The sequence below is a fragment of the Somniosus microcephalus genome, chromosome 16, assembly GCF_052327205.1.
Source record: "Somniosus microcephalus isolate GS21.2 chromosome 16, FLI_Smic_1.0, whole genome shotgun sequence".
NCBI classification, from domain to species: domain Eukaryota; kingdom Metazoa; phylum Chordata; class Chondrichthyes; order Squaliformes; family Somniosidae; genus Somniosus; species Somniosus microcephalus.
The window spans coordinates 84,209,195-84,232,057 of NC_141002.1; the positions used below are offsets into that span (position 1 = coordinate 84,209,195).

At 45.7% G+C, this 22,863-nt stretch overlaps 1 protein-coding gene across 2 annotated transcripts in view; it reads right to left on the reverse strand.

The window, feature by feature from the left end:
• Positions 1–22,863, reverse strand: part of LOC147106349 (protein NEL-like) — a 342,986-nt gene that overhangs the window by 132,655 nt on the left and 187,468 nt on the right. For both annotated transcript variants that reach the window (XM_086009387.1, XM_086009386.1), the window contains exon 14: positions 12,719–12,841. In XM_086009387.1, coding sequence (XP_085865513.1) covers positions 12,719–12,841 — 123 coding nt within the window. The remainder of the gene's footprint in view (positions 1–12,718; positions 12,842–22,863) is intronic.

Here is a 22,863-nt window from a genome sequence, read left to right on the forward strand (position 1 = left end):
GCCCCAGTACTCAGCCACCACAGCCCCACTGCGCCAGCTCCTGTGAAAGAATGAGCCCTGGGTGTGGTCACAAGCCTGTACGGAAGCTGTTCGCCTCCTCAAATTGCAGCTCACGTCGCCTCCAGTGTTGGCTCACTTTGATGTCGCCAGCCCCACCCTCGTCACCTGCGACGCGTCCGCTGCAGCTGTGGGGGCAGTGTTATCACAGGTACAGAATGGAGTGGAGAAACCAATCGCCTTTGCCTCCCGAGCCCTTAGCCCCACGAACAGAAGTACTCAGCAGGCGAGCGTGAGGCGCTGGCGTGCGTCTGGGCATGTGAGCGGTGGCACCTGTACACGTATGGCCGTGCCTTCACCCTGCGAACCGATCACCAGGCTCTCACTGCCCTGCTGTCGACATCCGGCATGGGCCACAGACCACTGCGTCTACACCGCTGGTCTGACCGCCTCCGCCAATACAATTTCAGTCTCCAGTTCACACCAGGATGTGACAATGTTGTTGCAGATCTGCTCTCCCGCACTGTCTCTGCCCCAGCCCCACTCGTCGGGTTTGAACATGTGGAACAGGATATCGTCCAGATGCTGCACACGCCTCTCCAAACCACAGTCTCTCTCCAGGAGCTCATAGAGGCCTTTGAACAGGATCCGGCCCTCTCTCAGCTGTGCACCTTCATCAGAGATGGCTGGCCTCACAAGGTGCCTGAGGAACTGTCTGCCTACTCCAGAGTTAAAGAGGAGCTCTCCTGCTGGAATGACTCCTGTATTGCACGTGGGCTCTGCACTGTGGTCCCAAGTGCCCTTTGTGCGCGTGTTTTATCCATGGCACACGAGGGCCACTTGGGCATAGTGAAGCTCAAACAACGATGCCGAGACCTAGTGTGGTGGCCGGGTATCGACAGGGAAATCGAGCCCCTGGTCAAGGACTGTGCAGCCTGCCTTGTAAGTGGCAAGACTGGCCACCAAGCTCCTCCACCCCTGCAACCCCTTGCCTGGCCCTCTCAGCCCTGGAAGCACCTGCAATTGGACATCTGCGGGGAGATCCATGGTGTCCCCCACCATCAACGGTTCCTAGTGGTGACCTATGATCTGCACTCAAAATTGCCAGAGGTCACTGCCGTGGGCTCCGTCACCTCTCGGGTCATCATCGATATCCTTGAGTCCCTCTTCTCCCGCTGGGGGCATCCAAAGGCCATCACCACAGACAATGGCCCCCAAATGGTCTCTTTGGAACTCTCCTCTTACCTTGAGAGCAAGGGCATCCATCACATACACACATACCACCCCAAGTCAAATGGGGGGGTGGAGCGTTTTAATCAGACACTGAAAAATGGCCTCCGAGCAAACCTATCCCAGGGGTGTGCGTTTGACAAGGCCCTCCTCCACACACTGCTGCACTACAGAGCCTCCCAGCATTCCACTACAGGGGTCTCACCCGCATCCCTCATGCTAGGCCATGAGCTCATGCTGCCCCTTGGTAGGCTCCGCCCCTCGCTAGCTCAGAGCCCTGCTCCACGGGCTCAAGCCACAGTCGCTAGACAGCAGGAGAAGATGAAACTCCGCTTCGACCAGTCGAAGAGGGCCAAGGCGCCCAACATCTCAGTCTCCGATTGGGTCAGAGTCCGCAGGCCTCACCGCAACAATAAGATGGCCTCATTCTGGTCCTCCCCTCTCCAAATCAGCCGCCAACTTGGACCAACCACTTTCTGCCTCACTGACGGCTCTCGGTGGCATGCCAGCCGCCTTCGGAAGGTGCCAGCACCCCCTGATGCGGGATTACACGGATCTAATCCCCAAGCCTTACCCCCAGAGTGGCGGGATGCACATGTGGCTCAGCCAGCCAACCCTCAAGCAGATATTGTGCCTCAGCCAAAACCTCACCAGTCCCCACCTCGGCTTGCTCCTCCCCAGTCCCCACCTCGGCCTGTTCGTCACCAGTCCCCACCTCGGCCTGCTCCTCACCAGTCCCCACCTCGGCCTGCTCTTCACCAGTCCGCACCTCGGCCTGCTCCTCACCAGTCCCCACCTCGGCCTGCTCTTCACCAGTCCGCACCTCGGCCTGTTTGTACACGTTCTCGCCCTGGCCACCTACAGGACTTTGTCACCACATTTCATGTTTGAAATTCTGTGAGGGGGGAGGAAATGTTTTGTCTGACATTGGGGATAGGTACTCGATTGCCTTGGCCTGAGCACATGAAGTTTGATAGTGCTGTTATCGTTATATTATGTCTGACATTGGATATAGGTATTCGATTGCTTTTGCCTGTAAGAGTGTGGTTGCATCAGCCATTAAAAGCGACATGAGTTGAGTTCTACATACGGCCTCTGGATTATCTTTGCAAACGCAACAATTAGGCCTTTGGAATCGATCAACCTCCTTATAAAGGAACACCTTCATTAAGCTGATCTATTGAGGAATGAGGTTGAATAGTAGAAGTGACATTCTATTTAAATATTCATTTGAGTTTTGGTCCAGGAAGAATGCAAAACCTTTTACTTTGATTTTTTTTTTCCCTGTAAAAATCAGTTAAGTAATTTAGGCATCATTGAGGATATGGGATAACCATCAAACTGAGCCCCGATTTAAGCTCAGAGTTTTGATTGTTTAATTTGTTTTGGTTCAGTGTATATTTTAATTAGGTAACAGAGTGCGGGCATGTAGTGTATGTACCTTGAAGAAGGAACTATATTCTGCAGCCCCTGTATACTGCAATACCAGTAGTGACCACCCCGGTATATAAGCCTGTATAGTAGTTCCAGTTTTGTCTCCATTCAGTAAACAACTGTTATAACCAACTTCTGCAGTCCGTGTCTCAATTACACACGGACGTTACACTGGCGACGAACAGGTCCGAACTTACCTACAGTTCTGCATCACCTCACGGGGATCCATCTCTGAAGCGAAGTTGTTAGGGGTCGAGGCCAGAAGGAAGAAATCCAAAAAAGAAAAAAAAAACAAACAGAAGAAACGGGTGTCGACCGTGGGCAACCGCCCTCTGATTCATCAAATTCGAAGATTTGCAGGAGAGGCTGTCGAGAGCTGGGCTTGGTTATCCAGTCTATGGTGTTCCAGCTAATCGGGCTGGTGGCAGGTAGTACACCGATCCTTCCTGGGCTGCGGCTGGCTAGAGCTCGATCGGGTGGCTTTTCAACGGGGCCGAGCAGCGTTGTCGGGAAGAGGAGAGAGAGAGAGAGAGGGTGGAGCACACAGGGCGCGGCCGGTGCTACGAAGCCAGGCAGCGTACAGACCCGAGAAGAGGGAGGAAAGTGTCCCATAGGGTCTGCTCCGACGACGGGAACAGTAATTAAAATAAGAGAAATTAGAAGCGCAGAAAGCCGCGAGGAGCTGCAGTTTGCCACGGGGACCGCGGAGAACGGCGTTGGCAGCAGCGCGGGGGGGAAGTGCGCGAAGACCATAGGGCGTCGCCATCAAGGCATAAAAATGCCAGCAACAGCGCTAGCAGCAGTGGAAAAGACAGAAAGCGCGGGAGGCGCCATCTTAATCCAGCGGGGAAGAAGGCAAAGCGCGGGAGGTGCCATTTTGTTCAATCGGGGAAGAAGGCAAAGCGCGGGAGGCGACATCTTAGATCTCCAAGATGCCGAAGACTGGCAATATCACTGCCTTCGATAATGCAATAGAAGACTGGACCACGTATGTGGAAAGAGTCGAAGTATATTGCAAGGCAAATGAAGTAGCCGATGAGAAAAAGGCATCGGTACTACTAAACTTAATGGGCGCAAGAACGTACGGCCTATTGCGGAACCTGATCACTCCAGTCAAACCGATGGCGAAGAGTTTTAATGAAATTGTTGATATCCTACAGGAACACCTAAATCCTACAACGCTGCTGATAGCAGAAAGATTTAAATTCCACAAGAGAAATCAGCATAAAGATGAGAGCAATGCTGATTACCTTATGGAACTACGCAAGCTATCAAAGCACTGCCAGTTCGGAGCAGGCCTGGCAGATACCCTACGGGACAAATTTGTCTGTGGACTCCTGAGTGAAGGAACCCAAAAGAGGTTACTCTAGATAAGGCTTTCAGCGTGGCAGTATCGTACGAAGCAGCAGCAAGGGGAGCTGCGGAAATACAGCAAAAGCCACAGGAATACGGCACCCATGAAATGACACGGGGATTTGAAAAATGTTATCGCTGCGGCAGAACAACCCATGACCAGAAGGACTGCTGGTCCAAGGAAAAAACATGCAGGCAATGCGGAAAGATGGGACACATTGCACGAGTTTGCAGGTCCGGGAAGAAGACTAACGACAACAAAAAGACTACTAAGGAAAAGTACAGGAAAGTACAAAAGATGACGGACAGTAGTTCCGAAGACCAGAAGAGCGATAGTGAATCCGGGAACAAGAGACTAAGCTGTCTCAAACTACACAACGTAATCACAAAAGAGGATCACCGAACCATTTGGGTCACCCTCACGATAGCAGGGTCCCAAGTCAAAATGGAATTGGATACAGGATCAGCCCTGACTGTCATGGATCGACGAGACTACGAGCGGCTATTCTCACACATACCCTTGAAAGACACATCCATTGTCTTGAAGACATATACGGGGCAGAAAGTATACCCCAGAGGGAAAATAAGGGTGCCTGTCGAATACAACGGCAAGGAAATACAGAAATTGTATCTGTACATACTGCAAGATGGTGGACCACCGTTATTGGGATGTGAATGGATCAGAAAGATAAGTTTAGACTGGCACTTCATTCAGGCACTGACGGTGGCTGGTAAAAAGGATGACGATGTCACACCTGGACGATTGTCAAAAATCTTGGCTAACACTAAAGAGGTATTTCAACAAGAACTGGGAACTCTTAAAGGCGTAAATGCCTCAATAAAAATAGAAGAGAATGCAATTCCTAAGTTTTTCAAAGCAAGACCGGTACCGTATGCAATTCGCCCAGCCGTCGAGGCAGAGCTGGAGAATCTGGAGAATGCAGGTGTGTTAAGTAAGGTAGACTGGAGCAAGTGGGCGACACCCATTGTTCCTGTCATGAAGAAAACGTTAAACAATAAGTCTGAGGAGCCAAGGAAGGTTCGCATCTGTGGGGACTTCAAGGTGACTGTGAACCCAGTCCTTCACACAGTACAGTGTCCTCTTCCGAGGATAGAAGATATTTTCGCCTCACTATCTGGAGGGAAACGTTTTACAAAAATTGACCTAGCGCAAGCATATTTGCAGATGGAGGTTGAAGAATCCTCTAGGAAATATCTCACGATAAACACTCACAAAGGTCTTTACCAGTATAATCGACTGGTATTCGGAGTTGCATCAGCTCCGGCTATATGGCAAAGAGCGATGGAACAAGGCCTGCAAGGGATTCCGGGGACTCAGTGTTACTTGGACGACATCCTAGTGACGGGTGAAAATGACAGTGAACACCTTGCCAACCTAGAGCAGGTGCTCACTAGACTAAGAGAACATGGGCTACGAGCCAATCGCCCCAAGTGCGAGTTTTTTAAGAAACAAATATCGTATTGTGGCCACGTGATTGATGAAGAGTGGTTACATAAGTCCCCTGACAAAATTGAAGCGGTAGTTAAGGCTCCAGCGCCTGAAAATGTGTCGCAACTGAGGTCATTCCTCGGATTGGTGAATTACTACCATAAGTTTTTGCCGAATTTGTCCACAATTCTGCACCCACTGAACGCCCTGCTACAAACTGGAGTAGCATGGAAATGGAGCGATGAATGTAAGCGGGCCTTTCAGAAGTGTAAAGGCCTGATCACTTCAAGACAAATATTGGCTCACTACAACCCATCACTACCGATAAGACTGGCGTGTGATGCGTCTTCCTACGGCGTTGGAGCGGTACTGTCACATAAATCCCTTGATGGTTCAGAGAGGCCGATAGCTTTTGCGTCATGCTCGTTAACTGCAGCGGAGCGTAACTACACCCAGATTGACAGAGAGGTCCTCAGCCTGGTGTGGGGGGTGAAGAAGTTCAATCACTACCTGCACGGACAGAAATTTACTCTACTAACTGATCATCAACCTCTTGTCTCCATTTTCAACCCTAAGAAGGGCGTCCCGATAATGACCGCACAACGGCTACAGAGGTGGTCCCTTTTCCTAGGGGCACACCAATATGACATCGAGTACAAAGGAACTAAACAGCATGGGAATGCTGATGGATTGTCGCGCCTACCGTTGCCGACGGTGGAAGAAGCACCTGCAGTGGATCCTGTGGAGATATTCTACTCGACCATAGTCGAATGTCTACCTGTGATGAATGCAAACATAGAAAAGGAAACACGAAATGACCCGACACTCTCCAGGGTCTATGATTTAACGGTGAAGGGATGGCCAGCACATGGCGAACCACTGTTGCCAGCATTCTCGCCGAGAAGAGAACAGCTGTCAGTGTGCCGAGGAACCATGATGTGTGGATCCAGAGTAGTAATTCCGCCCAAATTGAAGGATAGAGTGCTCAATGAGCTTCATGAGGGTCATCTGGGAGGGGTAAAAATGAAGAACTTAGCCAGAGCGTTTGTGTGGTGGCCGGGAATCGATAGAGAAATCGAAGAGATGACCAAGAGCTGTACAGGATGCCAGAAGGTCCAAAACGCCCCACCACAAGCCCCTCTACATCCATGGGAGTGGCCCTCATCTCCATGGCAAAGGGTACACATTGATTTTGCTGGTCCATTTATGGACTCAATGTTTTTAATTGCGGTGGATGCACATTTAAAGTGGCCAGAGGTAATAAAAATGTCCTCAACCACCACAGAAAAAACTATCACAGTCTTACGAACCATATTCGCCAGAAATGGGCTGCCTGAACAGATTTGCTCCGACAATGGACCACAGTTTGTGTCTGAAGAGTTCTGGAGGTTCTTAAAGAACAATGGTGTTAAGCATTACACATCCGCCCCATATCATCCAGCCACCAGTGGATTGGCCGAGAGGTTCGTTCAAACATTCAAGAAGGCTATCAAGGCAATGTGTAATGAAGACATACCCCTACAACACAAGGTGGATAACTTCTTGTTTGCCTACCGGAATGCGACACATGCGGTTACCAACCAAATTCCAGCCATGATGTTCTTCAATCGAAGACTAAGATGCCGCTTGGATTTGGTTAAGCCAAACATCAGAAGAGATGTGGAGAACAGGCAGTTTCAGAATATGAATGAAAGGCCAACCAGGAGTTTTAAGATAGGTCAACCAGTTTTGGCCCGGGACTACCGCACAGAGAAATGGCAGCCAGGAACGATCTGCACACGGCAAGGACCTCTAATGTATACCGTGGACGTTGGAGAGAGCATTGTAAGACGCCATGCTGACCAGATTCTAGAGTCACTGGAAAACGTCAAATCTTCACCATGATCCTATACACCTGGTGATGAAACCGAAGTACCAATTACATCTACCTCAGAATCGGTGATATTGGAAGCAGACGAACCAAACAACGACGTTGATCCTGAATCAACTTTGCCAGAAGAACCTGATACCCCAAAGAGGCGTTATCCGGACAGAATCAGGAAGCCTCCTCAAAGACTGAATTTATAATTGATTAACTTCAGCTAATGTATATCGCAACCGTAATTGTAAATATGTTATTTAATTATTAATCGAATGTTATGTACTGTTTAGCTAAAAGGGGAGGAATTGTAGTGTATGTACCTTGAAGAAGGAACTATATTCTGCAGCCCCTGTATACTGCAGTACCAGTAGTGACCACCCCTGTATATAAGCCTGTGTAGTAACTTTGTATAGTAGTTCCAGTTTTGTCTCCATTCAGTAAACACCTGTTATAACCAACTTCTGCAGTCCGTGTCTCAATTACACACGGACGTTACAGGGCACAGGGAACTATTATAAGTGTAATGGTATCTCGTGGTTTCTAGGAGGAAAGAAAGTCGAGAGGATTTGTGCTGGGTGACCTAGGGGCAAGACTAAAGTCATCATGAGGCCTAATACATCAACAACCCTGGTTCATCAGGCAACAGTTAATTTTACATTTGATCTTCTCCATACCACAGACAGATCTTGGTATGAAAATTACATTGGCTGCTCTTTGCAAATGTTCAGCAGTGCTCTTTCTCAAGTTACAATTTCAATTAGTCCACACAAAAGCAGGTGCCTGTGCTACGTTTCCACATACTTGGATATAATGCAGTTTTCATACACAAGGTCATGATGATTATTAAGAAGCCGTTGTGCTCATACTATCTTCTAGATATGAGTTACTTACTTAAAGACTATTATTTACTAGTTTCAATGCTTTTTGTTGTTGGAACCCTATTCATGCAATGGTTTCATCAGCAGCACCATAGCTACGGAAACCATAACAGCAAGGTGCAAAAGATCTCTATAATAATCAAACCAAGTGTTGATTCTTGGAAACCTTTTGTGAAGACTGTTTTGAATCTAATATATTTTATAAACAGCTGGCTGTGGGAAACTGAAAATACCAATTTAGCTCCGAAAGCAATGAGCATGAAGCCCAGCATGTGCACAGTGGTGCCTTTGTTTATAGGTGGTAAATGATGTGATTGTCACTCGCCAGAGGAATCTTGGGGGTCCAAGCCTTGGGGGTTCATTCAACTCTGGTTCATTCAACTCTGAACACAATTTACTCTCTGTTACTTGGAAGATAAGAATACTGTTACATACTCCAAACGTTCTTTTAATATAAACTCTTCAGTTAATCCTGTTGGTTGCAATTTTGGCCCATTGCTTCTGCCTTCATGAAGGAATTAAACATTTTTGACTTTGTAACTAATAGCATTGGGCATTCCCAGGGTTGATGTGGCGAGTTTAAATTCAGTGAAGCAGCTTTTCCTCCACCACTCATGATCTCCATATGAATGAGAAAGCTACGATTATCTCCATTCCAAAGCATGGTCATATCTAGTGGAAATGGCCTGGTCTTGATCAGCAAGAGACGTTGGGATAAAAGGATTTAGCTGAACTATTTAGGGGACTGTTAAAGTGTAGAATTGTTCTGTTTTATTTTAGAAACTTGCACTTTCTGTCAGATTTTTTTTTTAATTCATTGATGGGATGTGGGCATCGCTGGCTAGGCCTGCATTTAGTGCCCATCCCTAATTGCCCTTGAGAAGATGGTGGTGAGCCGCCTTCTTGAACAGTTGCAGTCCATATGGTGTAGGTACATCCACAATGCTGTTAGGAAGAGAGTTCCAGGATTTTGGCCCAGCGACAGTGAAGGAACGGCGATACAGGTCCAAGTCAGGATGGTGTGTGGCTTGGAGGGGAACTTGTAGGTGGTGATGTTCCCATGCGTCTGCTGCCCTTGTCCTTCTAAGTGGTAGAGGTCGCGGGTTTGGAAGGTGCTGTTGAAGCAGCTTTGGCGAGTTGCTGCAGTGCATCTTGTAGATGGTACACACTGCAGCCACAGTGCGCCGGTGGTGGAGGGAGTGAATGTTGAAGGTGGTGGATGGAGTGCCAATCAAGCGGGCTGCTTTATCTTGAATGGTGTCGAGCTTCTTGAGTGTTGTTGGAGCTGCACTCATCCAGCCAAGTGGAGAGTATTCCATCACACTCCTGACTTGTGCCTTGTAGATGGTGGAAAGGCTTTGGGGAGACAGGAGGTGAGACACTCGCCACAGAATTCCCAGCCTCTGGCCTGCTCTTGTAGCCACAGTATTTATATGGCTGGTCCAGTTCAGTTTCTGATCAATGGTAACCCCCAGGATGTTGATAGTGGAGGATTCAGCGATGGTAATGTCATTGAATGTCAAGGGGAGATGGTTAGAGTCTCGCTTGTTGGAGATGGTCATTGCCTGGCACGTGTTTGGTGCGAATGTTACTTGCCATTTGTCAGCCCAAGTCTGAATGTTGTCCAGGTCTTGCTGCATATGGACACGGACTGCGTCAGTATCTGACAAGTCTCGAATGGTGCTGAACAGTGTGCAATCGTCAGCGAACATCCCCACTTCTGACCTTATGATGGAGGGGAGGTCATTGATGAAACAGCTGAAGATGGTTGGGCCCAGGACCCTGCCCTGAGGAACTCCTGCAGTGATGTCATGTGATCTTTTGACTGTTCCAGTAAAAGTATAGATATAGTACTGGCGTGAATCTTAATCAGACCGAGACGTACATACTGGGGGGAATTTTAACATTCCCGGCTTGGCAGGAATTGAGTGGGCGAACAATTAAAGCGAAACGACTGAATTTCCCACCGATTCGGATTTCAACACCACTGGTTTGGCTGCAGATGAGCTGCCCGCCGGACCCAGGTGGGTGCTCGTGTATTAATGCAGATCGGGGACCCGTAACATCAATGGGACATCGATTGCATTTTAACCTGGGCCTGAGATATGCCTTTGATACATCTTTTTGCCACTGGGAAGGAAGGATAGCCACATGCAAGGAACACAGTAACATGCTTTTGTGAAGGAATAAGCCATATTTCAGAAAAATACACCATCTTATGAAAATTCTGATATTATTAAAACATGAGAAACTGGGTTTAAAAATCTAAAAAACCTCAGAGACACAAGCTGTAAACAGAAATACAGGCTTCTGAGATAAAGATCACTTGTTATCAAAGTTGTAAAAACCGCAAGCTTTTGAAATGGGAATGGGTTATTGACCAAGAAACAATGGCCCTATTGAAATAGCAGTTTGGCGCTTCCAAAAGGTCTGGAGTTTGGGAGAAACACAATGGAATGACCCAAGAAAAGTATTAAAAACCAACACGTTGAACAGAAACACAGAGGCCTAGAAATTGGGTTTTGGCGCAGCAACGGCTTTAGCGCCGGAAGTTAGTGCCGGAGCTAAGTCGCGCTGGTCGGGCCAGAAATTCACTACTTCTGCGCCCAAACGGCTGCCGGCGCTGCTGAAAGCTGTTAGCGCCTGAAAACTGGCGCTATGCGCTGAATTTTGGCGCTATTCCGGCGCTGCGGCGCCCGCTGCGGTGCGGCAGGTTCGGGAAGTGCAGGCCTCCTCCTTCCCTTAAGGAGGACCTGCCTGCACCCGGCCGCGGCCCGCGATAATCTTATTAAAAATGAGCCCGGCACCTCGGACAAGTGCCAGGCTTGCTTCTGTTCCGGGGGGGGGGGGGGGGGGAAGTCCGGGGAGGGAGCTGCGGCCAGGCGGGCAGCGGGAAAGCGGCCGGCCGCCGCGGGGCCTTTAATGCGCCGGTGCAAACTTGTGCAAGGCACCTCTGCCAGAACGTTGCTTGCGGCTGCCACGGGCGAGGCGGCCGCAAGTCAATTTCCCAGTTCGGGCGGGTTACCATGGCAACCGGGACGCTGCGCACACCGATGACGTCATCGGTGCCGGCGCAGCGCTACCGGTCTACCGCGGCGGAAGGGCCCCAGGCAATTTAGGCGCCGGCGCCAATTGCAGCGCTAGGCCCTCTAGCGCCGCAAAATCGGCGCTAAGGGCACTGAATTTCTAGGCCAGAGACATTAAAAGAGGCATGTGCCTTTGAAAAAATGACATCAAGTAAAAGAAACACCTGCTGGTCAAATAGTTTTTATGTTAAGCTTGAAATATGGAGTTCCTAAGTCTGATATGCAACCAATTGAGATAGCTAGAAATGCATGAAACACCCTGGTTAAAGTGGTTTTAATTTACATAATGTAAATATGATACCTATAGAACACTTTGAAGATATGACTTCAATAGATACACCAAGCAATCACATGATTTTTGTATTGAACTTGGAGCAGCTAGGAGTCATGACGTCTGCTAAAACCAGTTAAGCCAATATTAAGAATTGAATGAAAGAATTTTGTAAACATGGCATCAAACAGAAACCATTGCTGTCATTGTTTTTATGATAACTATTGAACACCTAAAGGTAGAGGCAGAAGTCTGAGAGTTGGCAGCTGAAGTGATAGTAAGAATAGAAAGCATTCAACAGAGGAATCACTAAAGATAATTAGCTTACATCAGCAGAAAACTTCAAAGGAGAAACCACGAACAAAGAATATAAAAATAAGAGCTTTTCAAACAGAAAGTCAGAAGTCGCTGAACGGGCCAAGCAATTCTCTCACTCTTCAGAGGCATCTATGTAAGTTTTTAACTTTGAGTCTCAGGGATCAAAGAGGTACTTTTAATTTGATTTTGGTGGATGTTCTGGATTTAGAAATAAGTAAGAAACAGAAATGTAACGAAGTTAAGATTTGAAAATAAGGATCTCTGAGAAATAAGAAATGTAAGCTATTTGTTTTTGAATTGTAATGTTGCGATGGACTCACCAGCTTTTAACTACATGTCGGTTCTTTAATAAATTTATATATTTTTAGAATTGTCTCAAATTAGTATTTCTGTATCAAACTTGCAAACTCAAATCTCTGTACATTCTTTGGTGAAGAGTTGCAGAGTTCTGGGGGGTATTCCGGACCCTCATAATATCCGGAAGGTTACAGTCTAGTTAAACTTATTAAAAGTGCTATCTGGAGGAAGGTAATATCTTCAGGTCGTTCCTTTCCTTTAGGGAGAGATAGCCTGGACCTTTAGACCCAATTAAGCGTCTTATAGAATTTGGCTATCTCTAACTTTAGTTGAAGGTGAACGTCTGGGGAGTACGCCTGATCTGGGGTAGCCCGAAAAGGGCTAGGACTTGTAATTATCCCTTCACGTTTATGTGCACTGCATCACAGGGCTTGGAAAGTCCAGGAAAGAAAATTCACCAAACTTTTTCATTAAAGTCTCTGACACTTTAACACTATGTGGTTCAAACCCAAGATAGCTGATAAATATCTTGGCAGTACTTACCCTTACAATGAGTGCCATTGCCAGTATATCCCGGTTTACAGATGCAGTTGTGACCTCCGACAGTATTAAAACACAGAGCGTTCTCATCACAGCTGTGTTGCTTTGTGCTACATTCATCATGTTCTGAGGGGACAAAAGAAAAAATCAGACGCAATGTAATAAGCTCAATTGTGATTAAAGGATTGCATTTCCAAAATTCTCTTTAAAAAAAGAAAATGAATACATTTTTAAAAATTTTCCCTTTTACTTTGGCCGCCCTAAAAACATACTGAAGAATTGTAGTGTGAACGAGAAAGCCACAATTATCTCCATTCTAAAGCCATTTTAGGTGGTGTTGTCATAACTAGTGGAAGGGGCCTGGTCTTGATCAACAAGTGACTTTGGGATAAAAGGACTTAGCTGAATTATTTAAGAGACTGTTAAAGTGTAGAATTGTTCTGTTTTATTTTAGAAGCTTGCACTCTCCATGAGATTATAATGGCCCAGTAATTCCAGGCCCAACGCGTGAGTAAGGACAGGGTACTCATGCGTGTGCCCAGAGAAATTGCCGGTTTTCAGCATGCACAGCACATGCGCTGAAAACCGGCATTTCCTGTCCTCTGGCCCAAGGGGTTAAGAGGCTGAACGCGTGCGCGGTATCGGGCAGCGCGTGCGACTTGGATTTCCTCTATTTTTAGAGAATTGCGCGTGTGTAAAGGCCTCCGGTATTTACGCATTGAAAAACCACACGTAAGTACTTAGTTTTACAGGTAAGTGGTCTATTAATACAATTGAGAAATTTTTTTTCCACAGGTTTGTTATTTTTAAAGAATTTACAGTGAGGTAAGTTTAGTTTTAGCCCCGATTTTTTATATAATTTTTTTTTTCAAATTTTAAAATTATTGTTTAAAATAGTTTTTCAGAGTTCTTTATGGTTCATTTAAGTAGTGCAATGTTTTTTTAAATTTTCTTTCAGGTTTAAGTAGTGTTTTGGGGCCAGGAGTTTTCATGAGTTTGACAACTCTTACTGTCAAACTCATGAATGAACTTTTGCAACCTCCCATTGGTTGCCCAGTGCTCACGTGATCCCAGCCGGCTCATCGCACTAAATACGCCGCTGGGTCACGCATGCACAGCGCGGCTGGACCTCAAGCGGGCCAGTGAGAGGAAATGCAATGCGGGCCAGGATTAAAATGTCAGTGCGCCGGGTAAGTGAACATTGGGGGCTTGCACGCGCGGCAAGCTCCCGATCCTAATTTCAGGGCCATTATGTTCTTTTGACTGTTCCACCAAAAGTACAGATATAGTACTGGTGTGAATCTTAATCAGACCGAAACATATATATGTCAACCTAAGGAATCAAATTTGAAATATTCTGGTTTACCATGAACCCATCTGACAAACCTCAAGACAATTTAAAATATCTGTTCTTGCTTTGTAACAAAGTTTTTAATTTATATATTTTTTTAAAATAGCTTGTCTCCCATGGGCTTATTTACTATTGGTGTAGGGTATGAAGAACAGCTGTAAAGTTTAGCTGCTAACCTGACCTGTCCCTTTTAGAGATCACTGTTCATGTACTCCACGTGGGGAAGTAGTCTTGAGGTTGATTAGAGACTTGTTACTGTACATGAAAGTTTCTCTAGATTGTCAGCTCCTCTCCTTGTTACCTGAACAAATTCCCCGGTTCATTTCACGATAAGAAATTGCTCAGTTGTGATCTGTTAGTGTTTTCAACAAGGTACGATATTGGGTGTGTGGTGGACACTCATAAAACTTTCATATAAATAGATCATCTCTAGTGGAGGCAGATACTTTACAGGACATCCTATGGACTTTCCAAATGTTCATTGCTGCTGAACACAATGCCTGGTACAGATTATTTAAATTAACTTACATTTTTTTTTACAATTTTTTTCTCGGGATGTCAGTTACAATTATTGCCCGTCTCTAGTTGCTTTAACAACTGAGTGAGTTGCTAGCCTACTTTAAAGGACGCTAAGAGTTAACCACATCATGTGGACTAGAGCCACATATAAGTCAGATGAGGTTGGGCTGAAAGATTTCCTGCCCTGAAGAACTTTACTAATCAGTTGGGTTTTTATGACAATCCAGCACCATTTTCTGGTGTTAGCCCACAAATTACCACAGTTAATGAATTCAATTCACATGGTGAAGTTATGAACTCATGACCTTTTGGGTTACTAGCTCAATGATGACATGATGCATTATCTATGAATATTGTAATTTTGTGAGTGAACCACAAGTGTTATAAATACTGGTGGTTTGTGTCCATACCAAGAGGTTAGGCAAGTGACTTGTTTCTATGCTTCACTCAATTCCACTCAGCACTGCTTTCCAGGATTTGTGGAAGAGGGGCCTGGCTAATTTGTATTCTGATTTTCTTGAGCTCTGTACAGGATGTGGCTGGTCTGGGACATTGTGAGAAGTGAACCCAAGTGATAATTTTATGTCGCACAGCATGTCGGAGCTCCAAGTGCTGCACCATTTATAAGCCTGGATTATTTTTTAATCCTTAATTAAATTTTATTATTCACAGAACTGCGACATGTTATAATTCTGTCAATCCTTATCGGTCTGAACTTCATTACTTTGCACGTTCTAGTAACACAGCAAAATCAAGTGTAGTCGTGGAAAGATAAAGCTAGGTATCATCAGCATACACATGAAAGCTGATCCCCGCCCCCCTCAATGCTTGCAGATGATGTTCATTGAAGGGCAAAATATCAGAGGAATAGGTGAGGACTAAGGATAGAATCTTGGGGCACACTGCAGGTGAAAGTCAGGCACAAAAGGAAAGAAAGAAAGACTTGCATTTATATAGCGCCTTTCACGACCACCGGACATCTCAAAGCGCTTTACAACCAATGAAGTACTTTTGGAGTGTAGTCACTGTTGTAATGTGGGAAATGTAGCAGCCAATTTGCGCACAGCAAGCTCCCACAAACAGCAATGTGATAATGACCAGATAATCTGTTTTTGTTGTTGGTTGAGGGATAAATATTGGCCAGGACACCGGGGATAACTCCCCTGCTCTTCTTCGAAATAGTGCCATGGGATCTTTTACGTCCACCTGTGTGAGCAGACGGGGCCTCGGTTTAACGTCTCATCCGAAAGACGGCAACTCCAACAGTGCAGCACTCCCTCAGCACTGCACTGCGGTGTCAGCCTAGCCCTTTGTGCTCAAGTCCCTGGAGTGGGACTTGAGCCCACAACCTTCCCAGAGGACACACCATTCCCAGAGATGTGGTGGCTATGTTGGGCTGGAACAAAGAACATGGTGTCACTGAGGTGGACCACAGAAAAGCAGGACAGTGCGGTCAACTTTGCCAAAAGCCACACTGAATGCTATTGGTGATTTTGACCAGGTAATTTTGTTTATGGCAATTTTGGAATATAAACACAGACATTTCATATTTAATTTAGTTTGTTTACTGAGCAATATGTTTTACAGTTTTTAAGCATAGTTTAAGTCCTGTGAATTCCAGTGCATAGAATTTTCATTTAAGATATGAATTACACGCAATTGAAACTGATATTTTAGTACTTGGTTCCCCAGTATAAAAGCCACAGGTGTTTGGATAGTATGATATTGTCACCCAAGAAGTACAAGACATTTAGATAGTACTGTGAAACAATGCAAGGATTCCAAGTGCCGGGGTCAACGTGATGGATTTGATCTTGTATTCACTTTTTAGACTCTTGCCTCTTGTGTTTTACATGCTGTGTGGTAATCTATACTTTAGAAAATAATTCATAGTGCATGTCTTTTTGAACATTTGGAATATAACAATCAGTGTTTGAGAACCAAACCATCACCATCCAATATCAGTCACATTTCATTATCATAGTACTGTTACTCCAGTGCCAGAAATGAAAATATGTGCTATCTGCTTGTCAAAACAGGTTCTAAATTACAGACTGAAATTCTGACAACCCCTTCTCAAAATAGGACAGATGATAAAGCCTTGTCTAATAATATAACCTAGAACAAAGAGGAATTTCCTTTTAGTAATTTTCTACTTTCTATTCCAATTGATCCAGTTATTTTACAACAAGCTTCTCAACAACAACAATAGGAGCTTGCATTTATCTAGCACCTTTAACATAGTAAAGCGACCCAAGGCGCTTCATAGAAGCGTTATCAAAAACAAAATTTGACACCGAGCCACATAAGAAACTAGGACAGGTGACCAAAAGCTCGGTCATAGATACATAGAAACATAGAAGATAGAAGCAGGAGTAGGCCATTCGGCCCCTCGAGCCTGCTCCGCCATTCAATGCGATCATGGCTGATCATCCAAATTCAGTACCCGGTCCCTGCCTTCTCCCCATATCCCTTGATCCCTTTAGCCTTAAGAAATATATCGAACTCCTTCTTGAATATATTTAATGAATTGTCCTCCACTGCCTTCTGTCAAAACAGGTAGGTTTTAAGGAGAGCCTTAAAGGAGGAGAGAGGCGGAGAGATTTAGGGAGGGAGTTCCTGAGCTTGGGGCCCAGACAGCTGGAGGCGTGGCGGCCAATTGCACAGCAATGGAAATCGGGGATGCACAAGAGACCTGAATTGGAGGAGTGCAGAGATCTCGGAGGGTTGTAGGGGGTTACAGAGATAGGGAGGGGCGAGTTCTATCAGAGCTCACAGATAGCAGGGAAACATTAAAATAAAAATAAAAATATTTTAACAGTATAAAAAATGTGTAACATAATGAACTTGCAGTCTTGCATTTGACTGTACCGGAGTGTAGCAGCTGGACTGATAGTTTTGACCTGCGCTCTCAGCCTTCATTCAAGCTGCTTATCTTCAGCTACAACCTCATGTACTCTCAGATGTCTGTTGTTACCCAATGGAACTTGAAATATGTAAATACAGACTGTTTCTTAAAAAAAAAAGTTACAGTTCTGAGTCTACTGGAGGATTAGGAAGTGCAGTACACTGAATCCTGGCAGATTATATAGTGTGCTGATCTGGTATGACTAATCTATGCTGCCTACTCCACTTCTTATTAAAAAAAAATAGAAAACCAGGATAGCCAGGACATCTGACTGGAAAATGAACAAAACAGAAAAATAACTGTCTACAGGAAGGATAAGAGTACAAGTGAAACTAGATGGAAACAAAGTTGTCAGCTCACTAATGAGGTTTGGACATTGTTTGAATTTTACAGGTCAGCTACAGACGCCTTTTGGATGTTGGAAAATTGGTCAACTTCTGCAGAGAGCTGGCCGGCAGCTAGGGCCTGTTGGGGATGCAGCGGGGTGGGGGGGGGGGGGTGGTGGGCGGCGATAATGGGCCACCTCCTGCTTGCCCCACAAAAATCTTTCATTTAAAATTTTAAAAAAACCAAAGCTTACCTTTTCCTGAGTGGCCTCCAGTGGTCCCTTTTTAAGGATTGTTGGTTAGGTCGCTCATCACCCGGTACAACTGGGACTAGCACGCATGGTCCAGGCTCCGCCTAAGGTGCCCACCAGATTTTCTTCTGCCGGTCACCGATTTTCAGGTGGCCAGCTGTTGAAAATCACCTGATATTTATTTTCCTTTTTTTTTTATTTGAATTTTCCCATTGTTATAATTTTTTTGCTTTTTCATTCAATCTAACGTTTTAATGCATGGTTCTCTGCTGCTTTTTTTCAGTTTTATCGTCAGTTTTTCACTTCAAATATTTTCTTTGCTAACCCTATCAGGGATTTCCTTACTGTCACCAGTTATTCTGTCCTTTTGTAGTTATTTGATTCCACTGATCTTGTTTTCTCGAACCCCATTTCCTCTTGTCTCATAATTTTGATTTGAAGCATGCTGCACTAGGTGCCGCGTCTTCTGAGAAATAAATTCACCCTGACAACCGACATGGCCGACAGCCGTAGCAGGCTACCCAGGTCTCTTCTTAGAATATAACCTGCCTGATGTCACCTTGATGCAGATAAAGTATTTCTCATCAAAGCAAGAGTTCTCTTTAAAGTCTGCAAATACTTTGCAAACAATAGAGATGGAGATTTAGTTTTAAAATATTTAATGAGTTGTGCTTGAATTTTAAAGATCTGAAAATGTCTCACTGTGCCATTTAATAAATAGCTTAAATCTCTTCAATTGAAGGGTAGAAGTAACCAGGCCAGCAAAACCATTCAGGCCGCATGCTATTTAGAGATTTAGGCCTAGAAATTGGTTCGCGCAGGCCTGCGCCAGAACTGGTAGGCCCACGGCACACCTGATATTCTTGCTCCTCCTGACTCCACATTCAGGTCATTGTTTTTTTTTTAAACTTACCTTTTTGGTGGCGGCCAGCAGCAGTCCCTTTAAGGAGCGCTTGTTAGGCCGCCTGTAGACCAAGTTTTCCTGAACACAGTCGGCCTGGTGCTGGCCTCGTTCAGGGCAACCCAATTTTGCGAAGGGGTCCTCAAACAGGTGTGAGGCGCCCCCATTTGCATATGCAAAGAGCCTAACTCCTGTTTCAGGCGCGTAACCTGGACACCTCTTTTTCTGCCTTCACCAATATGGCGGGCTTCTAGCCCATAATGAGCACACGCACCCCACCACCATATTGGATGCTTAGGCACCCATTTTGCGCCTGAAAAATTAGCACAGCGCCAATAAATTTCTAGGCGTTAGTTTACTAAATCATGTGTCCTCAGCGATGGAGGGTTAACTCTTGTGGAGAATGAGCAAAATCTATCACACACTGGAAACTATATTTTTCTTTTAACCAGATTAACTTCTATTTAGGTACATTTTTAACATTTCAGAAACTCGTTTTGCTGCGTATATTTTTTTTCTCAAAGTGAGTGAGACCTCATGCAATTCCTAAAGCTCTGGCACCTCAAAACTAACAGTGTGTGACAGCTCAAATGTCCTGCGTTAGTCACATTCAGTGGGCTGTGACAAGGTAAATGACACCAATTACCTGATATAATTACTGCCTCTGACAGTATCTTCCCCCCAGTGATTGTTTGATGAGTTTTGCAATGCCTGTGTTGTCAATCCCATCTTCATCTGAGGGCCTCTATTGCTGTCAGTGGACCTCGCACAGACATTGATTAACTGTTACTGTTACAGCAGCCTGCTCTCAATATCACAAACTGATCAGTCAATTCGACGGGATTCAGTTAGTTCCAGCAGAAACTAAATATTTATAGTGGTATTCTGTTGATATCTCAAAATGACAGTTGAGCATAGCATTGGAAATGAGGGAAAAAGCAATTCTCCATCCTAAATCAGTCCGACATTCAGATATCCCGAAAAATCATTTTCAGAATGACATGTTCCTTGAAAACAATGCTTCTGCACCTGTGCAGAAGGACAATTACAAAGTTTGCACCATCTGTTCACACCTGTGTGTAATTGGATTCTGACTAAGATGTATACGAAAGTGTGCCTTTTCAAGGTCACTACCTCAGCCTTTCTTCCATCTGCAGCATATGTTCGAACTGGATAGCCACCTACATCTCAGCCTGGAACTTGCCAAAGGAATGACAACCTTCCTGCCATGACAAAACCCGCTCTGCTAGTTATGTATGTAATTATATTATTAATGGCCCTGGAATTCTGTGGGCCTTCGGACACAGGTTCGCAGGGAATGTGGTCGGAGATGGTGGGTCCCACCACCACAGCCAGTTTCCTGGGGCACCTGTTGGGGATGGAACCTCTGTTTAATTTAGTTATTTGTTGCATTTAACTAAATTTATACCTAAATTGGCAACTTGTATCACTGTTTGTTTCTAAAAAAAAATCATTAAAATGTGAAATATTTTAATGTGCGTCAAATATGTTACAATTACTGTGGAATGTGGGGTCAATTCTAATGGAAGTACTTTAGAATGACTTCTATGAATAGGAATAATAAAAAGAGATACTGCCTCGTTTCCACAGGCGACACATGCATTACATAGTGACGGGGCCTCAAGCTGAACTCAGTAGACTTACTGCCCTGTTAACGCTGATGCACTGGCAGCTGTCATTTTGAAAGGGGTCTTCCTTTGGGCGGCTGGAGCACCAGCCTGTTTCCAGCCTCTTTACTATGCAGATCAGGCTCCTATGGGGCTGGATTTTCTCAATGGGGAGCTTTTGGAGGCGGGACTCCCACTTGCCGGGTTTTAGTCCCGCCTCCATCGACTTGTGGCCAACCCACACTATTTTCCCTTGATGGACCTTGTTAAGCCCGCCCAGCGGGCTCAGCAGGCCAATTAAGGGAAAGCCGGTTACAGGTGACGTCAGCGAGTGACGTTTCATCTGTCAAGAGCTTTTGACAGATGAAATGTCAGCATTTGAGAGCTCTGTGAAGCTGTCAAACACTGACAATCTGTCCTCTAAGTTGAGCCTTTCCACTCAGGCTCACTTGATCTCTCCTGAGCAGAAAGCAGACGGCTGCAGCATTTGACAGTTCAGCAGCCATCCTGCTTCCTGTGCCAGTGAGCTGAGGGACTCCCGAGACCTGAAGGGATGAAGCCTGCAGGAAGAAGTAAAGGTAAGTAAAACTTATTAAAACACTTTACACTCACCTCACACACTTACCTCTCCACACTTGCACCCATCACTCACCTGCACACCGGACATCTCGACCCCTCCGACCCCCGCAGACTGACGGCTCGCCTCGCTGACCCTGGCGAGGTTCGGAGCCGTCGGAAAGCCCACACTTCAGGGCTGAAAATAGGGATTCTCCAGTTAATTAGTACTAATCCCCTTCCCGCCTCAGGGAGGCAGCTCCCAGCACGGGTCGGGTACCCGCCTCCTGGGAAGATGGCACAGAGACGGGTTGGGGGCAGGATGGGTACCCATCCCCAGATTCTGCCATTTTCCCGGCCGTCCTGCCTCTTTACCTGCCTCCCCAGGACTGGCAGAATCGCCCCCCATGCTGTAGTTAGGGTCCTGATTGCAATTCTCAGGGCCACCTAGGCAAGTTTGCACTGTGCATGCTCCACCCACGTGTCCGGGCATTGAGCAGCCTAACCAGCTGTCCTCTAAGGGATCGCTGCTGGCCGTTCCTACAACAAGCCATGAGTTATGAGGTAGTGCTCCTCCTGGCCCCACACAAATACTGCTGGTCACTCCTGGGCCGGGCCGGGCTCACCCACCCCTCCCCATTCACCTCCCCTCCCAGTAGCTAGCTGCAGGCCAGCATGGCGTATGAGCTGCTCGATATTGCACCAGCCCAAAGACAGCGAGCTCCAGTGGGATATCCAGTGAGATTTAAATGAAGCCCAAGCTCAGAATGGCTTAGGACTCCTCAGCCATTTGACAGAAGGGGGTGCCAGCCGACACACTTCCCCAGTCAGCCATCCAAAAAGTAAAGATCGGCCCCCTCAAGACAATTTACATATGGCATTACTTTTGTAGTGCAGCACCTATTGTTACGAGCACAAAAAATTGGGTTCTGCTGCATTTTTTGCAATCATCTTTCACTGTGCAATTCACTTCCAACTGTTTTTTATGTGCCATTTTTCAATACAGTTTCCTTCTCTGTTTTCATTGCCAGAGGGCAGACAACAGCTCTCCCGACACTATCTCTAGCATGAGAGAAACCCAGTATGACGCAACACATCGCATTGCTCATTACAGCTCTGCTGATCAAGAAAAATGGATGCCACACTTTGTAAAGGGGAAAGTAAATTATGTTGGATGGTTATTTATTTACGGACCGAATTTTTATGGCAGCACAATAATGGGTAGACTCGTAACCACCTTTCAATTGGTAATTAAACTGCAATGTGTCCAAATTCCGAAACAGCAATAGATTTCTGACAGTAATATAGAATAATGAAATGTTCTATAGGACCACAGATGAAAACAGTAATCAGACAAATGTTGTATCAGTGACTCTACAAGCTGTTGTTCCATTGCTATCGGTGGTGTCATTAGTTATTTTTAACCAGTCCTGGCAGGCATGTTTCATGCTCATAATAATCAACCGGGTTTCCGCACCCCTAATCAGATGGAGGGATGAAAACACCGTTTTCCAACTGAACTGTGAAAGTATCTAATAACTTCCAGGCAACTTCTAATTTCCCTGGAGTGCGTGGTATTAGTAACTGAGCACTAGGCCGTGAGCAACCCCAGGAGCAAAGCCAGTGAACCCTGCAGTTCCAATTTCGGAGAGCAGGGTGGTGAATAAATATTTGATATGAATGGTGCTTTCCCTTGGCATCTAGCTGAT